The following is a 23,247-nucleotide window of genomic DNA, read 5'->3' as shown; positions in this document are numbered from 1 at the left end:
CGTCCACATGCAACGTGCACGGACACAACAGATGGTTACGCCGTCGGACAGAACTGGTGGTATTAACACTGCTGGTAACCAGGTGGGGACGTGGATAGGTTCCACAAACAACTGACTTTTGAGCGGGAGTTCGGAGCTCGTGCGTGTGTTTTTTTTTCTTTTTTTTCCCTAAATCTAACTGTCCATGACTTTGGTGCCTAATCCCAACCATCGTGACAGTCCGCGCTGTTGTGTAAACATAAGAACCGTGCTGCGTCATCCTAACACATTTAATGACTTCACTGTAACAACATCTGGATCATAAACAGCTGATGCAGAAGGTTATCTAAAACGTTAAACGTTGACGCAAAAGGTCCTGATGGCACCATGTGACGAGTTCGGAGTGAGAATGTGTTGCAATTTCAGTAGTTTGGTTATGCTATTGAATGAAGGCTAGTTGAAAACTATGCCCATATGTGAGTTGAATCACATACTGATTCACTTTAATATCTTATTTTGCAATAATATTACTGATTATTTGATGTGAATAAACTAATATCAGCACGGTTAACACTAAGTTCCACAAAAAACGTTTTTAACGTGTTATGGATCTATTTATGTTTTGCATTCACTGTTCAAACAGGCTGTTTATCATTTTCCTTTAAAAGTAAAATATATGGCTTTAATTTTAAGGAGTACACTGATTGTAACAGATGAAACATTAACCAGAAACCCTCTAAAACTTAGGGGAGACTTGTGGGTACCCACAGACCCCATTTTCATTGAGATATCTTGAGGTGAGAGATCAAAAGACCTCTTTAAAGTCATGGTTTCCCTCACCAAAATTTAGCCAAAATTTGGAGTGTTATGTAGTCCCCCTTCACAACAAGCTATGCTGACATGTTTTTGCATTACTCATAGATTTGATCTTGGACTCTGCCTGGGTACATGCAGGATTTTGTTGTCTGCTCTTATGTTTTTATTCTTCCAATGTCTGTAAAGCACTTTGCTTATGTTTTTTTTTTTTTTTTAAATGTGCTACAGAAAAAAGTTGACTTGATTTGTTTACCATCAGATTTATAACAGATATCAAAATCTGTGATCAGTGAATTTTTTAATGACTTGATGGTTGCAGATTTTTCTTAACATTGTCATTTTGAGAATTCTGGTATTTAGTCAAAAATACTGCTGTCCCACCCACTAGTTTGGTTATTTATTAATTATGACTAATATATAATTTCCAAACTAGAGATGCTTATCATTACTTTGGCATCAACTGGACAGCTGTTTTCACCTTACAGAAGTTGCATGTTGCAAAAAACAAACAAAGCCTTAGTCACCGGGCAGAGCAGAGGCAACATGGTCAATACATCACAAAATGTCAAGAGTGCAATTGTTCACAAGTAACCCAGCGTGACTCCACATCGTGTGACTGGAGTGCTGCCTCTAATTTAGTATTCTCTACAAATTGTTTTCACTTTGTAAACCACACCTCCCTCCTTTTCTTCTTTGAGCAGCATAGTGTAAAGAAGTGAAACATGCGCTACGAAATAAAGCCCTATAAATGTTTAGCGGGCCACCTGTCAAAGTATGGACTGGAGTACAAAGGAAGAATCTAGAAAATGTAACACTCTAGTTGTAAAATGTCTAGTGTAAATAGGGAAAGTCAAGGCCTAGCATAGTTTGACATCTCTTAAAATAAATGGATGTGGGTCAGGGAAAGTAGAAGTAATATTTTAAGTGACAACTCACTTTTACCTTGCTTCTAAACTCCTAATTTGTGCATTTCCTGCAGCAGGGTAAAAATCAACTTGAATTCAGCATCTTAAAATTGCATGCTTCAATATAAAGTAATAAAAATCGGGTTAACAATGAAGCAAAAAAAATTTAAAAATCACTACTTCAAGATGACATTTAGGGCAACCAGTAAGAAATTTTTCATGTCTTCCTCTATGTTTGCCATCAATATTTTTTTTTGTCATGTGCAGCGCCCTTTGTTGAAATGTATCCTGGTTTGCGCCACACATCACAGCAGCTGCTGCACATCCAATTCTGCAGGGACTTGCTCAATGACGGGCAAAGAATGTGGGCCAGTTTGACTCTGACATTGAGGCCACATTATTCTTTTGCAGTCACTGTGTACCCTTTAATTAGGATTGTCTGACCTATGACCTTTGAAAAGGACTTTAACCCAGAAGCCTCTGCAGGTCAAGGAAGCGAGGCAGGAAGAGGACACACCCTTCGGTGATCTTTTGATGAAGGGGCATGAGACAGGAAGCTAACCAGTGAAGGCTAACATACAGTAAGCACACAGACACAAAAGAAGGTGGTCATTGTAATGACATCACGCTGCATCTGGTTTCAGTTTGAAGACGATCAGATTGACCTCATTTGTCATTGTCTGAGACTATTTTTTACAAAAGCACACCATGACCTCATAAGGAGCTCAATTTCAAAACAAACTCAGCTAAACTGTTTGGAAAACAACAGCTCGCCTACTTGGTCGTTTTTTTGGGGTGCACAGTTTCTAGAGTGTAAAAGGGAAAGGCATCTCCAGAAGTCAAAGGCTAAACACCTCTGACAGATTTATTCTCTTTACATGTTGTCAAATAGCAGTCACTTGCATGCCTGGAATGACTAGTAAATATTTTGTACTTATACGCTGGAGCTTTAAAAAGTGAACTGAACCCACTGTTCTTGACCCTTGTCACAGGTCACACTGCCAACAGCTCTGTTTCTGCCAAAGATTTTCAGAGATTCAGCTCTAAGTACAGCCTAACTTCCTTTAAATCCCCTAAAAACTTGGTTCAAAATCAGATTTTCACATGATAATACCAGCAAAAAGAGTTCAAAATCACAATGATATCAGTAGAAACTTTGAAAAACAAAATGGTGTCAGTAAAAATGTATCTTTAACTTTGTTTATTATGTATTTTGTCTCTTTTTTTGGCAAACAAATTACACTCAATATAAGCGTGTGTGATGCTGAAGGGAGAGTCGGTGACCATAACTATACAAAACTGTATGAAAAGAGCAATAACACATGGTCACATGGACTCAATACCTGTCTACTGCGACACCCCTATTACATATATGAAGCATCTGTCTCTGCTGCATTAAATATCTATGACTAAACAAGCAACAATCAAAGCAAAATTCAGAAAAAATAATAATTTCACAGTGTTTGTCCCCTGCCAGTCTCTGTGCTAAGCTAAGGTAACTGGCGGCCAGCTTCAGCTTCATATTTCACGCACAAATAGGTAACTGAGAGTAATATTCATCCTATCTCTCAGCAAGAAAGTATTTCAGCATTAAGTATTACTTCAATGCATAATAAATCTACACATACACAAACTGTAAATGACCAAGAACAAGGTAACTTACACATGTGTCATGCACACATACACACATGCAACATGTAAAATAATTGCAAAACTTATTAAAAAACTTAAAACTTAACTTATTATTATATTATTTTTATTAATATGTTACATGCATGAGAATGTCACTATTAATCATGTTGTCAATTTAACAAAATTGTAGTAATAATATGTTAAAAGCCAAACCAGGGACAGGGGTCGCCAATAAGCCTCTGCTAGAAATGCTACATGCAATAAATCTGTAAACTCTTAAATAAATAAATCTTTCAGTAGAAGCTAGCCCACAGAAATGCTTTTCCCCCTGTAACTGTGAGTTGTAAGACTGGAATGGCTGATTTGTGCACACTTTGTAGTCTGGTCGAGCCCTGTATATTATCTCTAAAAGCTTTGTAGGTTGACAATGATAAACCAAAACAAAGCAAATGCATGTTATTATGAATGACTGCTGTTGTGTGTTTGCCAAGATGATGGTGTTTCTGAGTATCACTGTATATCCCAAAACACTGACAAGAACGAGCCAAACGTCTACATGGTGGCGCTTTTATTTGTGAAACTAGTGATTTTCTGAATATCGAACATTCCTTTTGAATATAACATATCAGGTCTTTTTTCAACCAGATTATTGTTTAAGAAAACTTATCCACCGTTCTGTTTCCAGTCCCTTTCTCCCCTCATGCTGAATGACACTGACTTATCGTTGAGTAATTTTAATCCTGCCGTGACACTATGCTATCCAGGTGCTATCACCACTGACATAAAGTAACAAGTGCTATCAGAGAGCCCCTCTGCGCTTCAGTCTGCAAGTACATGTCTCCATGTCATCACTATTCAGCGTGCTTTACCTTGCAGGTAAAAAAAAAAAAAGAAGATATTTTGACATTAAGCACTTTGCATTTGTGGTTTTGTGATGACACACTCAGTCATCAGCCTCAAAATTGTATGTACAGCATACAACCTAGACGTAGCCCTTTAATAGCTATCTTCACAACAAAGTTTTCAATTTCTTGACCAAAACTTGTTGTTTTGTGGTAGGAAGTCAGGGGAGGAAGGGGCAGAACCAGCCTCCACCAGCTGTTCTCTTTATTCTGAGTTTTCCGACAGTCCCTCCCTCCTGTAAAGCTGCCCAGGTGTAATGGCCGACCTGCCAGTCTGAACCACATCAAACCTCATAAGCAGGAAGCTTCTCCTTCACTGTTATTACCCAGATAAAGATCCTGCGTTCATCACATGCACCATTGTCATCTTGCACACCATAAATCTGTGTTTACACCTGCAACATCAGCAGAGGAAATTATGACTTTTGCTATTACGGGGAGAAGCAGACAAATAGCTTAAAAATAAAATGAGTCATCTCATAGTTTAAATCTTCAATCTTTTTTTTTTTAATCCTGAGCACTGAAAGGACATACAATAAATGGACTCATTTATAATCCTACAGCCACACCCAAAGGCACATGACTAGCAAAATAAAAAAATAATCATCAGTTCCAGGTTCTTCACCCACCGCAACTCCATGACCTGTCTCTGAACCAGCACGTGTATAACTTTCCATACAGAGCCTCTGCAAATAAAACAAGCTGCTTCCAGCTAACTACTAACCTTATTTGTCTCACACAGTAAAGTCTCACTCTGTCACTCTCTTTTATTTGCCTCCTCCTGGCTGCGAAGCACTCATCCCAGGCGGTGCAGACAGTTTCCTCCAACATTGGCCATTAAACATGAAAGCTGAGCTCTGACTGGAAAATAACAAGTCCCAGGTCTAATTATGCAGGTTTAGTTTATGACCTGTCGGCTCATATCCATTATCCACAACTGCAGAACAGTTTCAACTTCTGTTTCCAGCTTGCTCATCACTTCCCAGACCAGGTGGGCGAATGAGTGAAGAGTTCACTTTTTTCTTTTCTCCTCTCTTTTTCAAATTTACACTTTTACAACACATGCTCATTGTGTTATTTTGAAGGGCAGACTTTTACTGAGAGCTGCAAAATTGCTCACATTTTCTCACAGTCGGCCAAGGACGTGTTGTATATGAGAGGCATTTTCTTTTATGCTGAGTTTAAAAATTACCTCTAGAATACAGACAAATCAACCACAATCTGAAATTCATCTACAAAAACATATTTTCATCTTTTTGGACATGAAAGATGTCCGTTAAGTTTTCTCAATGAACCTTAAACTAAATGTACATTTTTTTCACACGACAATTACCTCTGATGAGGTTTTAAAGCCACATTTGTATAAATTTGACAGTCGTTCGCATGGAAAAGTTTTTCATCTTTAACTCTGAGAATACAATGAGCGATGGAACAAACAAATAAAACCGTATCAATAGCATGTTTGGCAGCTTTGACTATAATGTTACAAGCTGTCAGGTACTGGTAGTTCACTCTATATACCGGTATGTTATAATTAACTGAATCCAAAAGCTCTCAGCAGCTTTGGGCCAGCTTAAAACATCATGGTAATTGTTTAAATATTTTCTGCAAGTGGAAGAGTCTTCGTCAAAGGAAAGGTGACTTCTGTTTTTTCTCACAACTTTTGTTAGTGTGACACCATCAAAAAGAAAACCAGCTATAAAAGAAAAGTAACGAGTAGCTTGCACTGGCGATTCTAGATTGTGGGAGGCCCCAGCTGACGAAGCAGAACGAGCCCATAAGTCAATATTAGTGGCTATATGGAGCTCCTTTTGCCAATTTTTTGGTTTAACTCTCCTGATGGTGCACCTCTGGTGAGTTGAGGCAAGCCTGTCTCATATAAATGATGTTTTTATGTCATAGGAGTCCTTTTTCCCCCATTAGGTTGGGTTGAAAAAGTGTAATGCTGCCTCAATTATGTTCACTATTGCTTGTTTTTTTTGAGTGACTGAAGTTCTACATTTTTGTACTGCACAGTAGTCAAAGGAAGGTGATAGGGGAAGTGGTGGGTGTACAAACTGAGGTCACTTCCTTCTGAGTGTTGAGGTTTAGACAGCTTGCGTTAACGATCTAGGACTTTTTTTCATATACACAATAGATTTACTGTAATTCTTTCAATTTTAGTCACAATTTAAAAAAAATCATGATAGTGAGCTCTTTTTCTTTTCCAAGACAATCTATCCAACCTACAGGAGCTTATACTTACTAACGTAACTTATAAAGACACGGCTTACACAGTATCTTTCCTACACAGGCGTGCCTTGGGATGGTCACATTAAAAAGCCACTCTAAAATGTGCAGTTTGATCACACAACACAATGACACAGATGTTTTGAGAGAGTGTGCCATTGGCATGTTGACTGTAGGAACGTCCACCAGAGCTGTTGCTATGTCAACTGAATGTCCATTTCTCTACCATAAACGGTCTCTAACGTTGTTCCTGTGAATTCGGCAATACGACCAATATCTGTGGCATTGTATTGTGTGATTAAACTGCACATGTTAGAGTGTTTTTTTATTGTGACCGTCCCACCTGTGCAGCACTGATGCTGTTTAATCAGCATCTTAATATGCCACACCAGTCAGGAGGACAGCTTATCTTAGAAAAGGAAGTGCTCTTTGACATGGACTTTGACAAATCTGGAACCAAAATTTCAGAGAAATATATCTATTGAGTGCATAGAAAGTGTTGAAGCTTTAAATTAAACCTGTAAAATGGGAGCCAAAACAACAGTGTTGCATTCACTTCTAGTTCAGTGTAAAATGAAGTAGATAGTAGGCCTTTTTTCACAAAGGGGCATGTTGACATTAACACTGTAGTCACAGAGCAGGTGCAAATAATCAAATGAATGAGTTTCAGGGTCGTGGTATTGTGCATGGTGGCTCACTGTCACGGCTTACAGGCACACCTAAATAGAACAGAGTCATCGTTAATGTCATTTGTAACACCTGTGCTTGTCCTACTATGACAAGCCAAAATATCTGCTGTGGAAAAGGTGTATTTTTGACACTTATTCCTGTGACTTGTATGTCAGCTGAAGATCGATAATATATATTTATATCTCATTAGATGTTACCCTTTTAGTTATCTAGAGGGCCCACTCTTAATGTGTATTTTGCGGACTGAGTGCCTTCACTGAAGATGTTTGGGATTTCTGAAGCTGGTGCTTTTGTGAGAGCGGAGATGATCCGTGACGGCTAACACGGAGCATCTGAGCGGTTAGCCCCTCTGATCTGAGCTTATCATCAGCCGTTAAGAGCGGTGTGAATTCCTCAGGCCTAGGGCTTCGGCCCCAAGTGTTTCTGAGCAGATAGGAAGAGAGAGGGAGTGCAGGTGCAGATGTGAGCCTTACATCCTGCAGTACATGATGATTAAACGGCGAGAGGGCCCACGTTGGTACTTGTGTAAGAGGAATCTCATCAGTGTAAGACAGAGCAGGAGGAAAGGTTTACAGACTGACTTTGGTGGAAAACAAAGTAAATGCCTGCTTTTTCATAATTATTCAAATATGTTGAGCTAAAGATCAATGTGAAGATTCATTTTCTACCCTGGAAATAGTCATTTAAATTCAAAAACTCTGAAATCAAGATACACTTATGACCTATGATCATCAGTGGATTGAGTTTGCTCAGTTGTCAACACGTGTCATCACCTAAAAGTGGATCTTTGGTCATGTCATAATGATGATGGAGCCTGTAAGATGCAATTAATAGCTAGGGGAAAAAAAGCTAATAAGGAGACCTTGTGATCATTATTTTGCTGACAGTCCTTTAGTTACTTAAGTCACAAAACTCTATTGAAAATAATCTATCAAAAGTAAAGTAATAGCAGTTGAATGATGTACTGTATGTTGTGACCCTTTCAACCGGCAGAGAGGCTCCGTTCTGGGTGCAGCTTCTAGTGTATATTTATAAACTGCTGGATGTCAGACTGTCAACGTGATTTACAATTTTGGGGACAAGCACACTTTATAATTTTAGATTTAATGGTTGAGACTTCTCTATTTTTAATATCTTAATTCAGGATGGAAAGCTGTAACACAGCACTCCCAGCGGTCATATGTGAGGCCTGTGGACCTGCAGTTCAGGGTGGGGGTTTTCCCTTTAATAACACCTGAGCTGGCTGAGCAGCGAAGCAGCTGCAGCAGAGTGTCTGTGGTCTTACCAAGTTCCTGAAGAGAACCGCACAGGGACAGACAGTGTCTCACACCGGACAATCAAGAGGAACATCCCAGAACGTGGTGCTTCTCTTCAAATCTGCTTAAAATTAGAAAGAAGACAACAGAGGCTGGTACTGTACCACTAGGAAGAGATCATTTTAAGGCCAATATAGAAAAAAAAACCCAATAACGAATAACTCCAATATGTGTGTCAGCAACATATGGAGAGGTCCAGTTTTTTCTTCTTTAGATGTTGCTCAGAGAAGTGAATTTACATGCAAACCAAAGAGAGTATACACAGTATACAAGGAAATGAACAGGGTGAATGACAGCATAGTTGTAAGTTCTCGTTTTTGTCACCAAAATAACGGAAAATGTGTTGAAATGAATCATGTTGCAGTTAGTTGGAAACAAGATATGAGCACAGAAAAGAAGCTGTCACTGTCGCTGTTATGCCAACGTGCACATCTACATTAAATACAACAAACTATCCAGTCATAGCCGCTTCTTTCAGTCCTAAGTGACTGAAGACATTCTGTATTATCAGTAGCTGAATGTACGGACAAGTATGACAATGACAACCTTTTAACACCAACCTCTCTTCTGACCGACGTCAGCATTGTTGCTGTTGTTCTCATTCGACTCCTTCAGCGATTCCACTGAGGTCTTGTTGGAGACAACGCTTTCGTCATCAGTTTTCTCCTCCACACTCGGTTCCACAGGTGCAGCAGGAGGACTCGGCTCAACGACGGCCTCTTTGGGTTTGTCCTCAGGGCTGACAGGGGACGACGCCGGAGCTGCAGACTCAGCACTGGGATCAACAGCAGATTTATCTGTCTCAGCTGTAAGGGACAACAAAAGCACATTACTTTTTAGGTGTTTTTTCAGAATAGTAATTCAGTTTTTCTTACTCTTAATCTAGTCATGTGACACATAGAAGTGAAAACAATATGGATGAATAAAAACAACATACTGGTTGAGTCATTATGGAATATACTGGAAAACAACATTTATGTCATGCCATTTTAATAGGAAGTTAGACTGTTGCAATACATTTATTGCAAAACATTGTTAAGACATTTGCACTTCTATGACACTGCAGATTTGATATTTAGTTCACTGCATTCTGTTCAGTGGTGGAAAAAGTAATCAGATCTTTTACTAAAGTCGAAATACGCAGTAATACCACAGTGTATAAATACTCTGTTATATACAATGAAAACTAAACTAAAAATTAAAACTAGGTTTAAAAAACCATTTAAATAGTGAAATAAAATGTAAAACTAGATTTTAGAATAAAGATGAAAGGCTTAGTGATATGATTTTGTGTACTCACAAAACTAAATTAAATAAAATTTTAAAAAATACAGGAAATGTTTTAGTTTAGTCAACACAACTGTAAAACAATTGCCTAAACCAAGTGTTGTTTTTGTATTGTAATACATAGTCTGAGCTTTTAAAGTCTTGCCTCTGACAATTATCTCCTGTATAATTAGTTTAAAAAAAACTAACTAACTAATATTGTAAATAATAAAAACAAAAACAAAACAAGATGTTTTTAAACGATAAAAAGTTAATGAGCAATGAGTAAACAGAAAATAAAAACAAATTAAAAAATGCATAATTATAATAACTCTGTCCTGCTTTTAAACTCTTACTTTAATACAAGTACAAGTATTGGCATCAAAATATGCTTCCATACAGTTCCAAAAGCGAAAGTACTTGCATGCAAAATGGCCCATTTCAGAATATTATATGTTATACTACTGGATGTTGCAGCTGATAGAGGTGAAGCAAATTTTTATGACTATAAACTGATGGGTAGTTTAATCTATAATGACACATCATAATTTGTTAGTTGTAATTATATTCTATATTGGCAATTTAAATCTACAAAGTAACTTAGGTTATCAAATAAACTTAGTGGCTTTAAAATTACTGTACCTCAAAACTGCACTTGAGTATTGTACATGAGTAAATGTACTCAGTTACATTCCACTGCTGGTTCTGATTTTAGCACCCACATAATAACAGTATTTCAACTCAACAGCCTGAAGTGGTTTTGCCCTCTCTGACAGTCTGGGGGGGATTTCTCTCGGGCAAAGGCATTTCAGGAGGCCACCATGTTGGTAATGAGGCGGCTGATTACTGACCAGTTCCTAATGAGCCACAGCCATGCAGCTGTTGGAGGCTGTGGGAAAGTAGGGCGGCCCCATCATTATCTGACCCCGGGTTAGGTGGAGGGAAAGCAGAGGATGAAGGGGAGAGGAAGGTGACCGCTGCTCTGGACATAATTCTGCCATGAGTAAGATGAATCCTCAGGCATCATTCCAACCTTCAGAGACTCTTTGTGTCCGTCTGGTTTATGGTGGGTGACAAGACGCTTTATCACAGGTGGACCCCTGACCTGAGTGTCAGCTTTACTTTCGCCCTTAGTATACTCAGACTTGGCATTTGATCTGTAGTTGGTACTTCTTGTGAAAGAAATTCTGAGTTAAAATGCAATTTTTAAACAAATAGTTTGATATAGTCTCATGTTTGTGCCAAGTGGTACCCTCTGGAGCTGAAATATCAAGCCAATGTTTAAGTGCAAAAAACTACAGATCCATTAATGGCCACTTAAGGCTGACTCCAAGAGGGAGTTGATCTCCATAAATGCCAATGTTAAAATTTCCAAATTTACAGCATAAAAATAAAAATGTTTACAGCCTGGTACAAAAAATGTTTTTTAAACTCTTTAGCCAATTTCAATACTGTACAGGGGGCGATTTTTTACTCACCAGTTAATATTTCATAAAGGCTTAAAGCTATGCATATTTAAGGGCAGTCTTCTTTGAGTGTCAGGCTGTCTGAGAAGTGTCGCTGAAGTCTACGATTCAGATCCACCCCTCACTCCTCCATGGCTCCAACCTCTTGTCCAAATATGGTCAAGTCTGCCTTCAAAACACCAAGCTGGCTAAGGCCAAAATGCAAACTTGAGGCCAAATATTGATAAACCAATGTGCGACGTCACTACAGACGTAGCTACAGGCATTATTTATACAGTCCGTGGTGGATGTGTTGTGTACTGAGATAAAGCCAGGGGGCAGTTGACTTACTACATTGGCGCTGATGCAGAGATACCTAATGCTGACTACTGTATTTTCAAAATTAAAAGCCAGAACTCCACTAATAATGGAGACATGCAAGCCACTGCATTGTCAAGATCACAGTCAGGCAAATATTTCATTTCAAAATTAATTTCTTAAGTTAAGAAAATCACAGGATTTTGTCAACAGAAGGCCTTTGTTTGATGACCTCCAGTAACAGTTTCTAGGTCTCCCTCATTTTCTCCTCCCTTGTAGGTTCCATGTTGGAGCCTGTATGATTATATTGCTTTTTGGTGAGGATGTGTCGGATCTCACCCTTATTTCTTTCTCTTATGTATATCTCTTATCGCTTGTTTTTTTTTTCCCTCTCGGATCTTCATTTCTGATGCTTGAACGATGTATCTTTGAGATGGTTCTTAGACACTTGTTGACAAAGGTCTGGACTTTGTTGGTGGACTCAATCATAGAGCAGCTCTGATTTAAAATTGGCACTGAATTTCCGGCATCTGGTGTTTTGGCATATCACTTGAATTCCAAGCGGACCTCAGTGTAACAAAAGCTGTTCTAGCCTTCCCAATTCTGGCTTGAATGTCTGCTTCTGTCTATCACATTACCATGACTATTACCACAATTATTGTTTCTTCCATCTCTGGTGTTGGTTTTTAAGCATTACTTTGATTGACTATTTATTCATACATTTTAGTCCGTTTTACTGTTTTACTAGATGGTATATAGCTTATTTTTTAAATTTTTTGATTTACTATTATTTGTTCTACTATCCCTATATCAGCTATTAAGAGTATTTTATTTATTTTACCTTTTTTAATATTATATTATCTATTTATTATCTTCTAGCTATAGGTTTTATCCTGCCTTTGGTGTTTCCTCACTTACTGTAGCGTTTCCTCAATTACTGTTTTTAATGAGAACTCTTATTTTATTGTTTTAATTAATTACAAAGTCTTGCTTTCTAACCATGTGCCTGTGCACTTGTGCGTGTGTGTGCGGGTGTGTGTGAAGGGGGGGGCAACTAGCACCTCTGAAGCTTACTAACTAACGCATGAGGAACAACAGTTGGGCACACTGACTATCCATGGTCTTATAGAAAAGATAAGATTTGTTGTTTCCATTAGGAATATTTAGTCTTGGGTATTTCAGAGAAAACAGGCAAAATAACAGCACACAGACTCTTCACTATCATGCACAACATATCTGTACACAAACCCTACAACTACAGTTAACAATCAGTAACACACACAGATCCATACATACCAGAACATACACACACACCCTGTGTCTCAGTTTGACTGATAGCGGAAAGCAGGAAAATTTACACCTGTTCAACTTACAGTTTGGTAACCTGTGCCCTCTGCCCAAAGGCATCAGCTCATGCACTTTGTGAGGGATGTGGTTTGGGGTCACAGGTGATTTTAAGGCCCTGATGACTCACTTTTCTCGCAAATATCTCCTGGAGAGAAGATGGGGGCGGCATGCCAATCAATCTTCTCCAGCCCTTCTGATCAGGTTATGATTTGTGATTTAGGTTTGATGAACAGGTTTCCAAAGTATGTTGTGATGCCTTAACGCAGAACAGATACAGTGGCTGCCTTGTAGAACAATAACTTAATGCTTTTATCCACTCCATGAACCCTGAGTGCTCGCAGAAAATGCAGATACTGACTGATTCTTGGACAAACATACTCTGGATAAGTAGATTGTAACTAAGAATCAAGTTGAATCTGGGTAACTGTATTCTGTTACTTGCTTAACTCTCCGTTGATTCTAAGTGGTGTTGGTGATTTCATTACTAATGATGCCAATGCTATGGGTCTTTAATCAACATTTTCCTGTCTTGTTGTCATTGTAAACTCAAGAAATAGTAACACCATGAAATGCTCTGTAAAATCTCAAAAATGTTTTGATTGCCTTGAAATTTGGTACAGATGTCTCTGGTGCCCACAGAATCTATTCTCATAACTTTGGTGATTCCAGTTCTCATCTAACGCCATCATTGGGTCAAAATTTCTATTTGCCCAATTTTTGTATTTGGTGTATAAATTAATGACATTCCCATCAGAAAACACCTTAATGGATATCCCGTACATTTTGCAGTTTGTCAGTGTGACAGTTTTCTTAGGATCTTTGTGTTGTTTATGTGCCAGCATCTTGGCCATATATATATTGAAAATGTATTCTGATCTCAAGATAAACCGTTTGCCTGAGAAAGAATCAAAGGAAGAATCATTTGTACTAAACCAACCGAAAGTGGCACGTCAGACTGCCAGTGAAGAACTTTCCCCTGCGCTCAATGCTTGGAAAAGTTGACTAATTATTGATGTGTTTTGCGTCATTTGTCACTTGTGACACTGTTATGTTTCAGTTCAAATGAAGACCCAAATGTAAATCAGTAGGCATGTGGGTTGTTAAAACAAAAGGAAAGCTTTAATGTAACATGTAAAACCCCCCAAAACAGGCAGGTATAACTCAAAAGAGTACAAAAGAAAGAAGAAACAAAATAAACTGAAAACAAACTAGGATTTGAAGATAAACACAGGGATAATCCAACCGGGAACACAGGAGACCAACAGCAGGCAAGGAAAACAGAGCAGGGAATTACACGATGGACTGACAAGGAAAACACAAAGGTATGTATACACTGAGAACTAATCAGAAGAACAAGACACAGCTGGGGTAGGTGGGCACATAAGGCTGAAAACGAGGGTATGAACGAGGGACAGGTGACAGCAAGACTTAGGGACACTTGGAACTAATCAGGGTGGGACAGACAATCACAAAGGTGGGAAAAAACACACACAAAGACAGAAGTAAAATGAAATGACACACGAGGAGCTTGACTATCAAAGTGTATCAGGATATGAACTACAAAAAAACCCCTAGGATCAGGACAGACACATTATACAGAGTGCAGCTTGCAAAGTTTCCAGGTGCCACTTGTGCAATTTTCCATCAATCTTTACCAGTTGCTTGGTGTTGCTTTAATTTTGTTTGTCATCGTGCAATGATGTGACGATGGTTTCCTGTAACACTTATCACAGTTACCTTATTTGCATTGTGTGGTTTAAAGATAGTTCTTATCACTAAAGGACACAATTCACAAAAATTCAAATGGCCTTCATCTCAGATCCAAAAACAACTTACAACAATATGATATTTATAAATTTTAAAAAAGCTGCTCATTAGCCTACAGTCACATTAATTATTTACAGGGCCTGTGAGAAGAGGGTGATGGCGTGAGTGTTTCTAAGAGACCTGTGGTTATTTTCAGTCTTATCTCACACACATAGAGTCGTATCTCTATTACGTGCTGTTTCTTGTTACTTCCTTTCTCTTTTTATATTTATTATTATTATTATCATCATTATCATATTTTAAATGTATTTGTTTATTCAAGATTTTTTTTCAACTATTTTATTGTCTTATCACTGTATTCATTATTAGAATATATGTAGAATCATATATTACTCTCCTTGTTATTATTTATGTAACGTATTTTACTCTAATTTTTATTCTAAATTAATTTATACCCTTCTTCTCTTTGGTCTTCATCAGTTCTGGACATGAATGCACTTAAACACATGCACACAAGTGCCGTTAATAACCACCCACAGTGCAGTAAAAGTTTACATATCTACTATAACAACAAGAATATTATTCTACATGATTATCTTTTGCTTGTTTTGTTTTTTCTCATTTTAGCTTGTTTTGTTCCCTTTTCCATCTTGCCATATGCATGTAATGTCTGTCGCTACCTTGATTTTTTTTTGCTTTGTTTTTGTACTGCAACTTGCACTCATGAATTAAAAAAATATTATGTGGGTAGAATTTTCCAGGCTTTTGGCTGATATCTTTAGAGTTTACTTCGCTACTTGAAACACTTGAGACAAAACAAGTGAGTCTGAGTGCACTGGACACACAGTCATCATCATCAGCTGAATCAAGTTCTTCATTTTGCCTTAAGGTTGTGTCACAACAGCAGTAACAAACCTGGGTGCATGATAAGAAATGTGGCCGCCTTCCTGCTCTGATTGCTCTCAACTTTACTTTTTTTCTTTCTCTTGAGAGGAAGAGAGCCATTTGAAATGTAGCTGCCTTTCAAAGCGGCCATCAGCACTGTCCATGTAAACAAAGTGTGGCCCAAGGCAGAGATGCAGGCCCAGACACGAGATGTACGTTTTACGTTTCTAATCCAGCCTGGGAAGACGTCTTTGAGTAAGACAAAAGTAGTTCAATCATTGTCCGACAAACGAAAATGTCAAAACAATAAAACAAGAACAGTTGCAGAACAACACAAATGATAAAGGAAGTAATCTGCTGGAATTCAGAAATATTTTGGTTTGGTTATCTAATATCTGATAATTTTTTTTTTAACTTTTTTTTTTTTTAAATGCAGCAGATAAAGATAAAGGCTTTGATATATTTTGATCAGAATTATACAGAACTCTAATTCTGTAAGACAAAATGACCAAATTCTTCACAACCCCTGCAGCAAACTCAAGAGCTCATCTGCAGCAAACTGAACAAGCTCGTAAACTGTTAACTTGACTTCCATTTCCATCAAGTGGTAAAGATGAGTACTGCAGGCCGCATTTTCAGCCCGTCTCTCCTCTCAAAGTAAGGAAGTGGTGTACATCGGTTGTGCACACACCTTCCGTCAAAGGCATTTCAAAATTTTCCATTAAGTCCCTCACTGATCTGAAATCATTTGCACAATTTGTTTTTCATACTCAGAGTGAGTGAGTCAGACCGCTGGGCAGAATTTCAGGTTCCCTTCCTATAAAATTCACACGAACTGTTGCCAAAATTACTTCATAAACATTTTGTTGTTTGATGGCATTGCCTGACAACCTATTTTGTTTCATATTTGTATTAGGCTGAGAAATCAATGCCTGTAATGGAGCAAAACACATTTCTTAACACAGGTTTAAATATTTGATTAGCCTCTAGGACATTCACATTATCAAACAATATGCCGTGTTAATTTGGGTGCAGAGTGCTCACAGACTCTACTTCCTTTTACTCAGTTTAACTGATCTTATAAAAGAGGAAGGAAAATAACACATTAGCCCACAAAACACTTACGTCCTGTTCTGTTTGTTTGAGCTTGGTTAATACAAAAACACAATTAATAAAATACTGGTCAGTCAGAGGAGGTTTGTTCTTACCTTTCTGCTCTTCCTGCACTTCAGGTTTTGCCTCTGGTTCTTGCGGCTCTTTTGTTGTAGTTTCTGTACTTTCAAAGGTTTGCAGACCTGAAATAGCATCGGGATTTTTAATTCTTCTGCAACAACAGACCAGCACAATCTGTTTGCATTCATAAGATGATGATTTTCATTAATAAGACAAGATAAATCTTTATTCGTCCCACAGTTGGGATATTTGCAACATTACAGCTGCAAAGGGACAGGGCAAACAGGAAGCATCAGTAAAAACACACAAGGCAATATAATAATACCTAAATATCAGTAAAAAAGAAAAAAAACACACAGACAGAAGGAATATAATTATAAGAAAGCATTAGAAAAAACACAGCAATGTAATCAGTAAGCAGTAAAATATAATAAAATATATAATAAAAAAGACAGGCTGGGTGGCTGATTCACATTATTGAACGATGGAAGAATAGATATTGCACCTGAGTGATAATTGTAAACTGTTAAAAAAAATAAAGCAAGATGTAATAAATAGAAATGCAATATTCTCTCATTGATATATAATGTGGGTTTGTTGGACTGACCGTTCTGAGGTGTAGAATCAATGGGTAACTCTGGCTCGATAGTGCTGAGAGGGATGTTGGCATCATCTGGTCTGGAGTTGAAGTCTACGGAGTAACGCTGTAGGACAATGGGAATCAGAACACATATATATTAATGCCACACACTGGGGACTGCCTTGTTGTTCCAGTGGCCCATTGTGTTGAAGCCCCATCAGCCAAAAAAAAGTCCTATTGGACCGAAAACCTATTTCTTTGATAGCCTGTTATACCGAAAACAAATGGTCACTGCTCGCACCGAAAATACACATTCTCTGCAGTCAGACAATCCATTTGCCAAAGAAAATGTTTGCATATGATATATTACATTAGTCAATAAGTTGTAGTGAATTTTTGGTAATGTTTAGACACAAAAACCACTTGGTTGTTGTAAGGAAAAGGTCATGTTTTGGTTTAAAACACCCACATTAGGTGGCATAAACGCTGCTGTGAGGAGTCAATAAAAACATCTGGGATCAATGGCTTAACGCCACTGGGAAACTCAAACTAACTGCAGGAAGTGTGTATTTTCAGAGGAATCCCTGCAAGAAATTTTTGGTTCTAACAACGTTCGTAGAATGTTACAATGCAATATTCCTGCCTGTAATGTTTTCAGTGGCAAGATGTGTTTTAGTTTCCAGAGGGCACTTTCTAAAGGCAGTGTAATGTTCTCTAAAACATCCTAAAAATGTTTTTAGGATTTATTTATTTTAGAGTAGGCCAACATGCACAAATTATACAAATGTTTTGTGCTACTATTCTTGATGTGTTTTTTTTTAACAATGTTAGAAATTTATACAACCATATTCTAAAAACTTTTCTGTAGTAAGATTTCTTTTTGTTCCAAGAATGGTTTTCTAGAATAGGATGTTCTTTGAAGACATTATACAAAAATTTTGTGCTAACATTTCAGTAAAGTACATTTGCATTATTAGAGCATACTCAGTTGGCTTTACCACTTCTCTTTCTTTCCTTCACTATTAAATAGCTTTAACTCACATATTCAATGCAACATTTGACAAGTGTAAGGGACACACAATATTTAGTTTACATAACAAGTGTGTCATTTTAAGTAGTTAAGAATGTTGTTTTATAAACACATAAAGCTGTTGCACAGAAACTTGCAGGTGATGTTCAAATTGTATGGACAATACATTGTGCCATACAGACTATGTGAAAAACAAACTTTGCTTCATCTTGTTAGCCATATGATATCCTGAACAGACCCACATTAAAAGTATAGTATGTCAAAAATATCCTAAACTTCAGACTATGTCTTAATTATTCAGAATTAAAAGTAAAAAAGTAAAAATAAAATAATAGAAAAATATCTGACATCTAACAAAATAACATTAGAGGATATGAATATCCCTGTGATGAAGCATTGATGGACTTAAATTGCCCTTTGTCAAATATTAAAATCTGAATAATTTATTGAATGTTTTTTTGTAAACTACAGCTATGGATTAGTACATTAGATTAGAAGTTGGTTCTACACTTATTGCACACTCTTGTTTTGTATCAATATGATCAAATACAATTCAGTTAGGGTTCATACAATACTAGTCCAAACACTCATACAAACATGCAATATTTAACGGTAGGGTAAACTCTCTTTTTTTTTTTTTACCATGTTGGCAATATGACCGCACAGATTAGCATTTCCCAGGCTAAATTCCCGAAAGCTATCTCACATTATTTATGTAAAATAAGGAAGACGGGCCAATGAAAGCAATAACTGTTACTGAATCTGCATGATTTCTCAATGTTTAAATGTAGTGCGTGGCATCATTATCCTGTCTTACCTTTTTGTAGCGCAAGCTGCGTGTGGTGTAGTCCACATGGAGAAAAAAATGAGCCTACCTCACAGCTAACAGTTTAACTTGTCATAGTGGGCACAGGTGGCACTAATGACACTAACAATGGCTCGGTCATAGCACTACAAGGATACAAGGATCCTGAAATCAAAGCAGCTACACAGAACTAAGCTGTCATTAATTAATTTAATTATGTACACCTGAGTTTTTTCTTTTGCTTAGGTCACAAAACATTTTCAGAATGTTTTCAGTGAATGTTTTCCTGTCCTAAAGAGGATAGTTGTAGACTACCCAGCTAGCAATTTGTAAAATTCTCTGACATTCCCTATAAACATAAAAACAGGAAAACAATGAAAATTGACTATTTTTTAAAATGTAAAAGTAGTCTAATTTTTAGACTACTTTTACATTTTAAAAAATAGTCTGTAATCTCAGTCCTCAACATGTTGCATGAATGTTGCATTTAAAATGTTTTTCCTTTGTTCTCATGAAACATTGGATTTATAAAAGAACATTCTACAATCTGTCACCTCTCAACACCATAAAACGTTAAAACATTACGTCTTAGTCAGCATCTAACCCTATAGGAACATTATTTGAAATGATAAACATCCTTAAAACGTTATTTGAAAATTACATTAAAATATTTCCTTTAAAATATTATTGCAACTTGTAGGTAACTTTAGACAACCTTTTTTTTTTTTTTTTTTTTAAACTTTAGCCAATGTTGTAGAGACGTTCCCTGCTAGCTTGAATGGGACATTGGGGTGAATTTCTTCGACATGGGGTTTCTGTCGAAGAAATGGGCTTTGTTCCAAACATTGGGACATTTTGCTTCCAACTTTTGGGCTTTTGTAACAATGGCATGGCACCACAAAATTAAGGGTATCGTCGTACATTTTCGGATAAACGTTTGGGAAACACGATTGTTAGCAATTTCATGAAACTTAGCATTAATACGGTAAACAGAGGGAAACAGTTAGCTTGGCTCTGTCCAAACATGAAAAACTACTAACGCCTCTAAAACTAGTAAACGTGTTTTTTTTATTGTAAAACCCTGTTTTTACAGGGTTGTGTTCCTGTAAAAATACAAGTTTTATTTCAGTTTTTGAGTGGATTAAACAAACAAAGCAGGATCTGTTAATACGCTTTAGGCTGGCTGTTTCCCACTGTTTCCACTCTTTATGCTAAGCTATGCTAACAGGCTGCCGGCTGTACCTTCGTATTTAAAAAAGAAAGAGATGAGTGTGATATCAACCGTCTCTTCAAACTCTCAGAAAGAAAGCAAATAAGCATATTTCCAAAAATGTGGAACCATTACTTTTTTGGTAATGGAAGCAAACTACTTACCCTTCCTCTCCTCCGTGAGACGTAACAGGCAACTCCAAATCCAACAGCTACGAGGATGATCACAACCAGGATGATGATGCCTGAGGGAGGTATCACAGTTTAAATTAGTATTTATGAAGATGAAGGTGTCTGCTGACATTGTGGGAAAATAAAGACATATTTCTACTGTTTATGAAAAAACTAACAGTATTGTTGATATTATGTAGTGGAGCACTTTAAAATGTAACTCACCAGTGAAGTCGCTTGCAACCCTCGGCGTAGCGTTGGCTGTAAAAAAATACAAAAAAAGGTTTACGTTTTAAAAGAGAAAAAGCTGACAAACAATGTCATTAAATATAAATGTCAAAATAAACCTGCCAATGAGTAGTCAAGTGTCACTGTCCATTCATGCAGCCTGTGTCAGCAGCAGGTCAAAATGCGTTGCTTAGGCAGTGTCCCCAGAGTCTTTAACACTGGAGGCACTGTTTAGTGTCTGTATGAGACACAATGGGCTTTCCACCAACTCCAATATAAACCAATCCCTGTGTCATTATCAGAGGGTGCTGTGGACTTAGTTTAAAAAGTGTGAAAGGGATAGGTAGGGGGGAAAACGGATGGACCCAACACCTGACTCTGACCAAGGAGACAGGTGTACCAAAGCAACAAATAACAACCACGGTTGTGACATTTTAGCCACTCAAAGATCAGTCTTTCGTCACAACACCAGCAATCTTTTTTTTTACCATAACCAAGTAATTTTGTTGCTTAATCCCCTCTTACAGCTGACCCCTTCTGCGTCAAGATATAAAGCAACAAACTGCCGGGTAGTGCCAGGGCTTCTGCCCAAACATCAAACATGACGGGTTTGGATAAGTTCACGTTGGCCATGATACAATCAGAAAGGAAAGCTGCTTCAATTAAAGCTGTAATAATTTATTTTTTGGATGCTTAGGGGCAGCAAAACAAGCTAAAAACACAAAAGCAACATATCATCCAGCCAGCCTTCTCTCACATTCCTTGGTTTAATGACGTCACACAATTGGCGGTGGTGAATGATAATGACCCCGTAGTATAAAGAGTGAGAAAGTCCAAGTAGGGAGGGGATCGGGGTGGAAAATGTGTCAAACAGGACTTTCACCCAGGAAACTGCTGTTCTTGCCCCGTGAGAAACTAAGAGTGTTGACTTCTTTCAATTATTACGTACCTAAGTACTTACTGTAATATTATGTGACTTGACTTGGGTGACATCACACCGTACTTACTTTCCATATATAACAAACATAGACCAAAACACGATCTTATTAACCTAACCAAGTTGCTTTTGTGCCTAAACCAAACCATAGCGCCACCTTTAACCAGCTCCCAAGAACAGCACCAGGCTTTGAGGCCAATTGACATAGTGGCCAAACCGTGGATTACAACTTCTGGTTCTGTCAGGTGATGCCCCATTGGGCCAAAATTGACTTTTTCTTACATTGTAAGAGTGATGTCTAAATTGGTGGATTGTTTTTGAATCTCACAACCCCTGCAGGATTTGATCCATTTGGACCAATAACATTTCAAGTCTAGAAGAGCCACTTAATTAAATCATTTAATCAACATTCAAGTTATCAGAGGGCTTAACAGGAAGTTAGCCACTTGACCAATGATAATGTCTCCAGTATGTCTGCTCTGGGGGCCCAACACTGTGAAAGATCCAGGTAATTTTATACCCGCAAAGTCAAACGTTTTAGATTCACGTGCCTAGAGGCAACTTTCATAGAAATTAATGGCCCACCTTCAACAGTGTATCCAATTCTCTTTATACATTCACTCTTTATAAATACACACTTCATACATCTAAATGTACACAGAGTACGTCTGTACATTATCACTATATTTTGTATTGTAAAATTGACAAATTCTCAGACTAATCAAGGAACACCAAAGGTATAATGTGGTTTATTAGTCAACATTCTCAACTCACGTTTGTTGGTGTGCTGTGATGGTTTGGTGGTAGAGATTGTGCTTTTAGAAGTTTCCAGGGGTTTAGGTGTGGTCCTTGGGGCCATTGTGCTCTGGCTTGCATTGCTAAGACCTTCATTACCTGAATCAGAGAAGCGTGTTATTCCACAAGCAAATTATGATATACACAAAAACAAAGAAAAGGTTAAAAGATTCGTTTTGGGGGCATCCAAAACTTAGGGGTAAATGCAAATGACAATAAATAGTTTAGATTGCAGCTCTCACTGTTCTGTTTTGTTGTTGAGGGTGGGATGGTGCTGTTGCCCTCAGTGATGTTCATAGTACTGCCGACAGTGACGGCAGGCATGTTGATGGTTCTGCTGATACCGGTGGTGGTGTACAGAGGTGTTACAATGGTGGGGTTACTGCTATTCTGGCCTAGTTCAGCTGAAGTTGTGGTAATTCCTTTTTCTGTTGTATTAGCTGTGACAGAAGCCACAACCAACCCTGCAGGAAAGAAAACAGCCTTTTCAAAACTATACACACACAAAAATGAACAAAGTGTGAGAAATTAGCAACAAGTTCATATTCAGCAAACTTTACTTTGCATTGTGCTTGATCTGTATTTTTATGTTTGTTTTTTTAGCATTTGTTGGTTTTTATTTTGTTGTGTCTTTGCATAAATAATAATAAATTGATCACAAAAATTTGAAGTAACTTCTTTGCTTCTTTGTGTCAATTAACCCTGCACTGCGCCGTCAGACAAGACAAACATGCCTTGCAATAGCTCTGTTAACTGTACGCCTTAATGGGAACCAGCTATAAAAGAACTGTATGTTAAGGTGTGGCCCTGCTTGTCCTCTAA

At 37.7% G+C, this 23,247-nt stretch overlaps 1 protein-coding gene across 5 annotated transcripts in view; it reads right to left on the bottom strand.

Annotated features, from left to right (window-relative positions):
* LOC121942032 (uncharacterized) overlaps window positions 1–23,247 on the bottom strand; it is a 75,276-nt gene that overhangs the window by 4,115 nt on the left and 47,914 nt on the right. For 2 of the 5 annotated variants that reach the window (XM_088075903.1, XM_042485103.2), the window contains 8 exons: window positions 22,668–22,889; window positions 22,405–22,524; window positions 20,691–20,726; window positions 20,460–20,539; window positions 17,278–17,374; window positions 16,706–16,792; window positions 9,030–9,275; window positions 8,439–8,533 (listed from right to left, as the gene is read on the bottom strand). In XM_088075903.1, the coding sequence (XP_087932029.1) occupies window positions 8,478–8,533; window positions 9,030–9,275; window positions 16,706–16,792; window positions 17,278–17,374; window positions 20,460–20,539; window positions 20,691–20,726; window positions 22,405–22,524; window positions 22,668–22,749 (804 nt within the window). In that variant the 5' untranslated portion in view covers window positions 22,750–22,889 and the 3' untranslated portion in view covers window positions 8,439–8,477. Of the gene's footprint in view, window positions 1–6,532; window positions 7,183–8,438; window positions 8,534–9,029; window positions 9,276–16,705; window positions 16,793–17,277; window positions 17,375–20,459; window positions 20,540–20,690; window positions 20,727–22,404; window positions 22,525–22,667; window positions 22,890–23,247 lie in introns of those variants that run through there. The other 3 variants (XM_042485104.2, XM_088075902.1, XM_042485105.2) reach the window with 3 other exon arrangements.

Source organism: Plectropomus leopardus, chromosome 3, assembly GCF_026936395.1.
Source record: "Plectropomus leopardus strain MGB_pleo_1.0 chromosome 3, ASM2693639v1, whole genome shotgun sequence".
NCBI lineage: Eukaryota > Metazoa > Chordata > Actinopteri > Perciformes > Serranidae > Plectropomus > Plectropomus leopardus.
The sequence above is the reverse complement of the archived record's forward strand: the minus strand, read 5'-3'. Positions and strand labels throughout refer to the sequence as shown.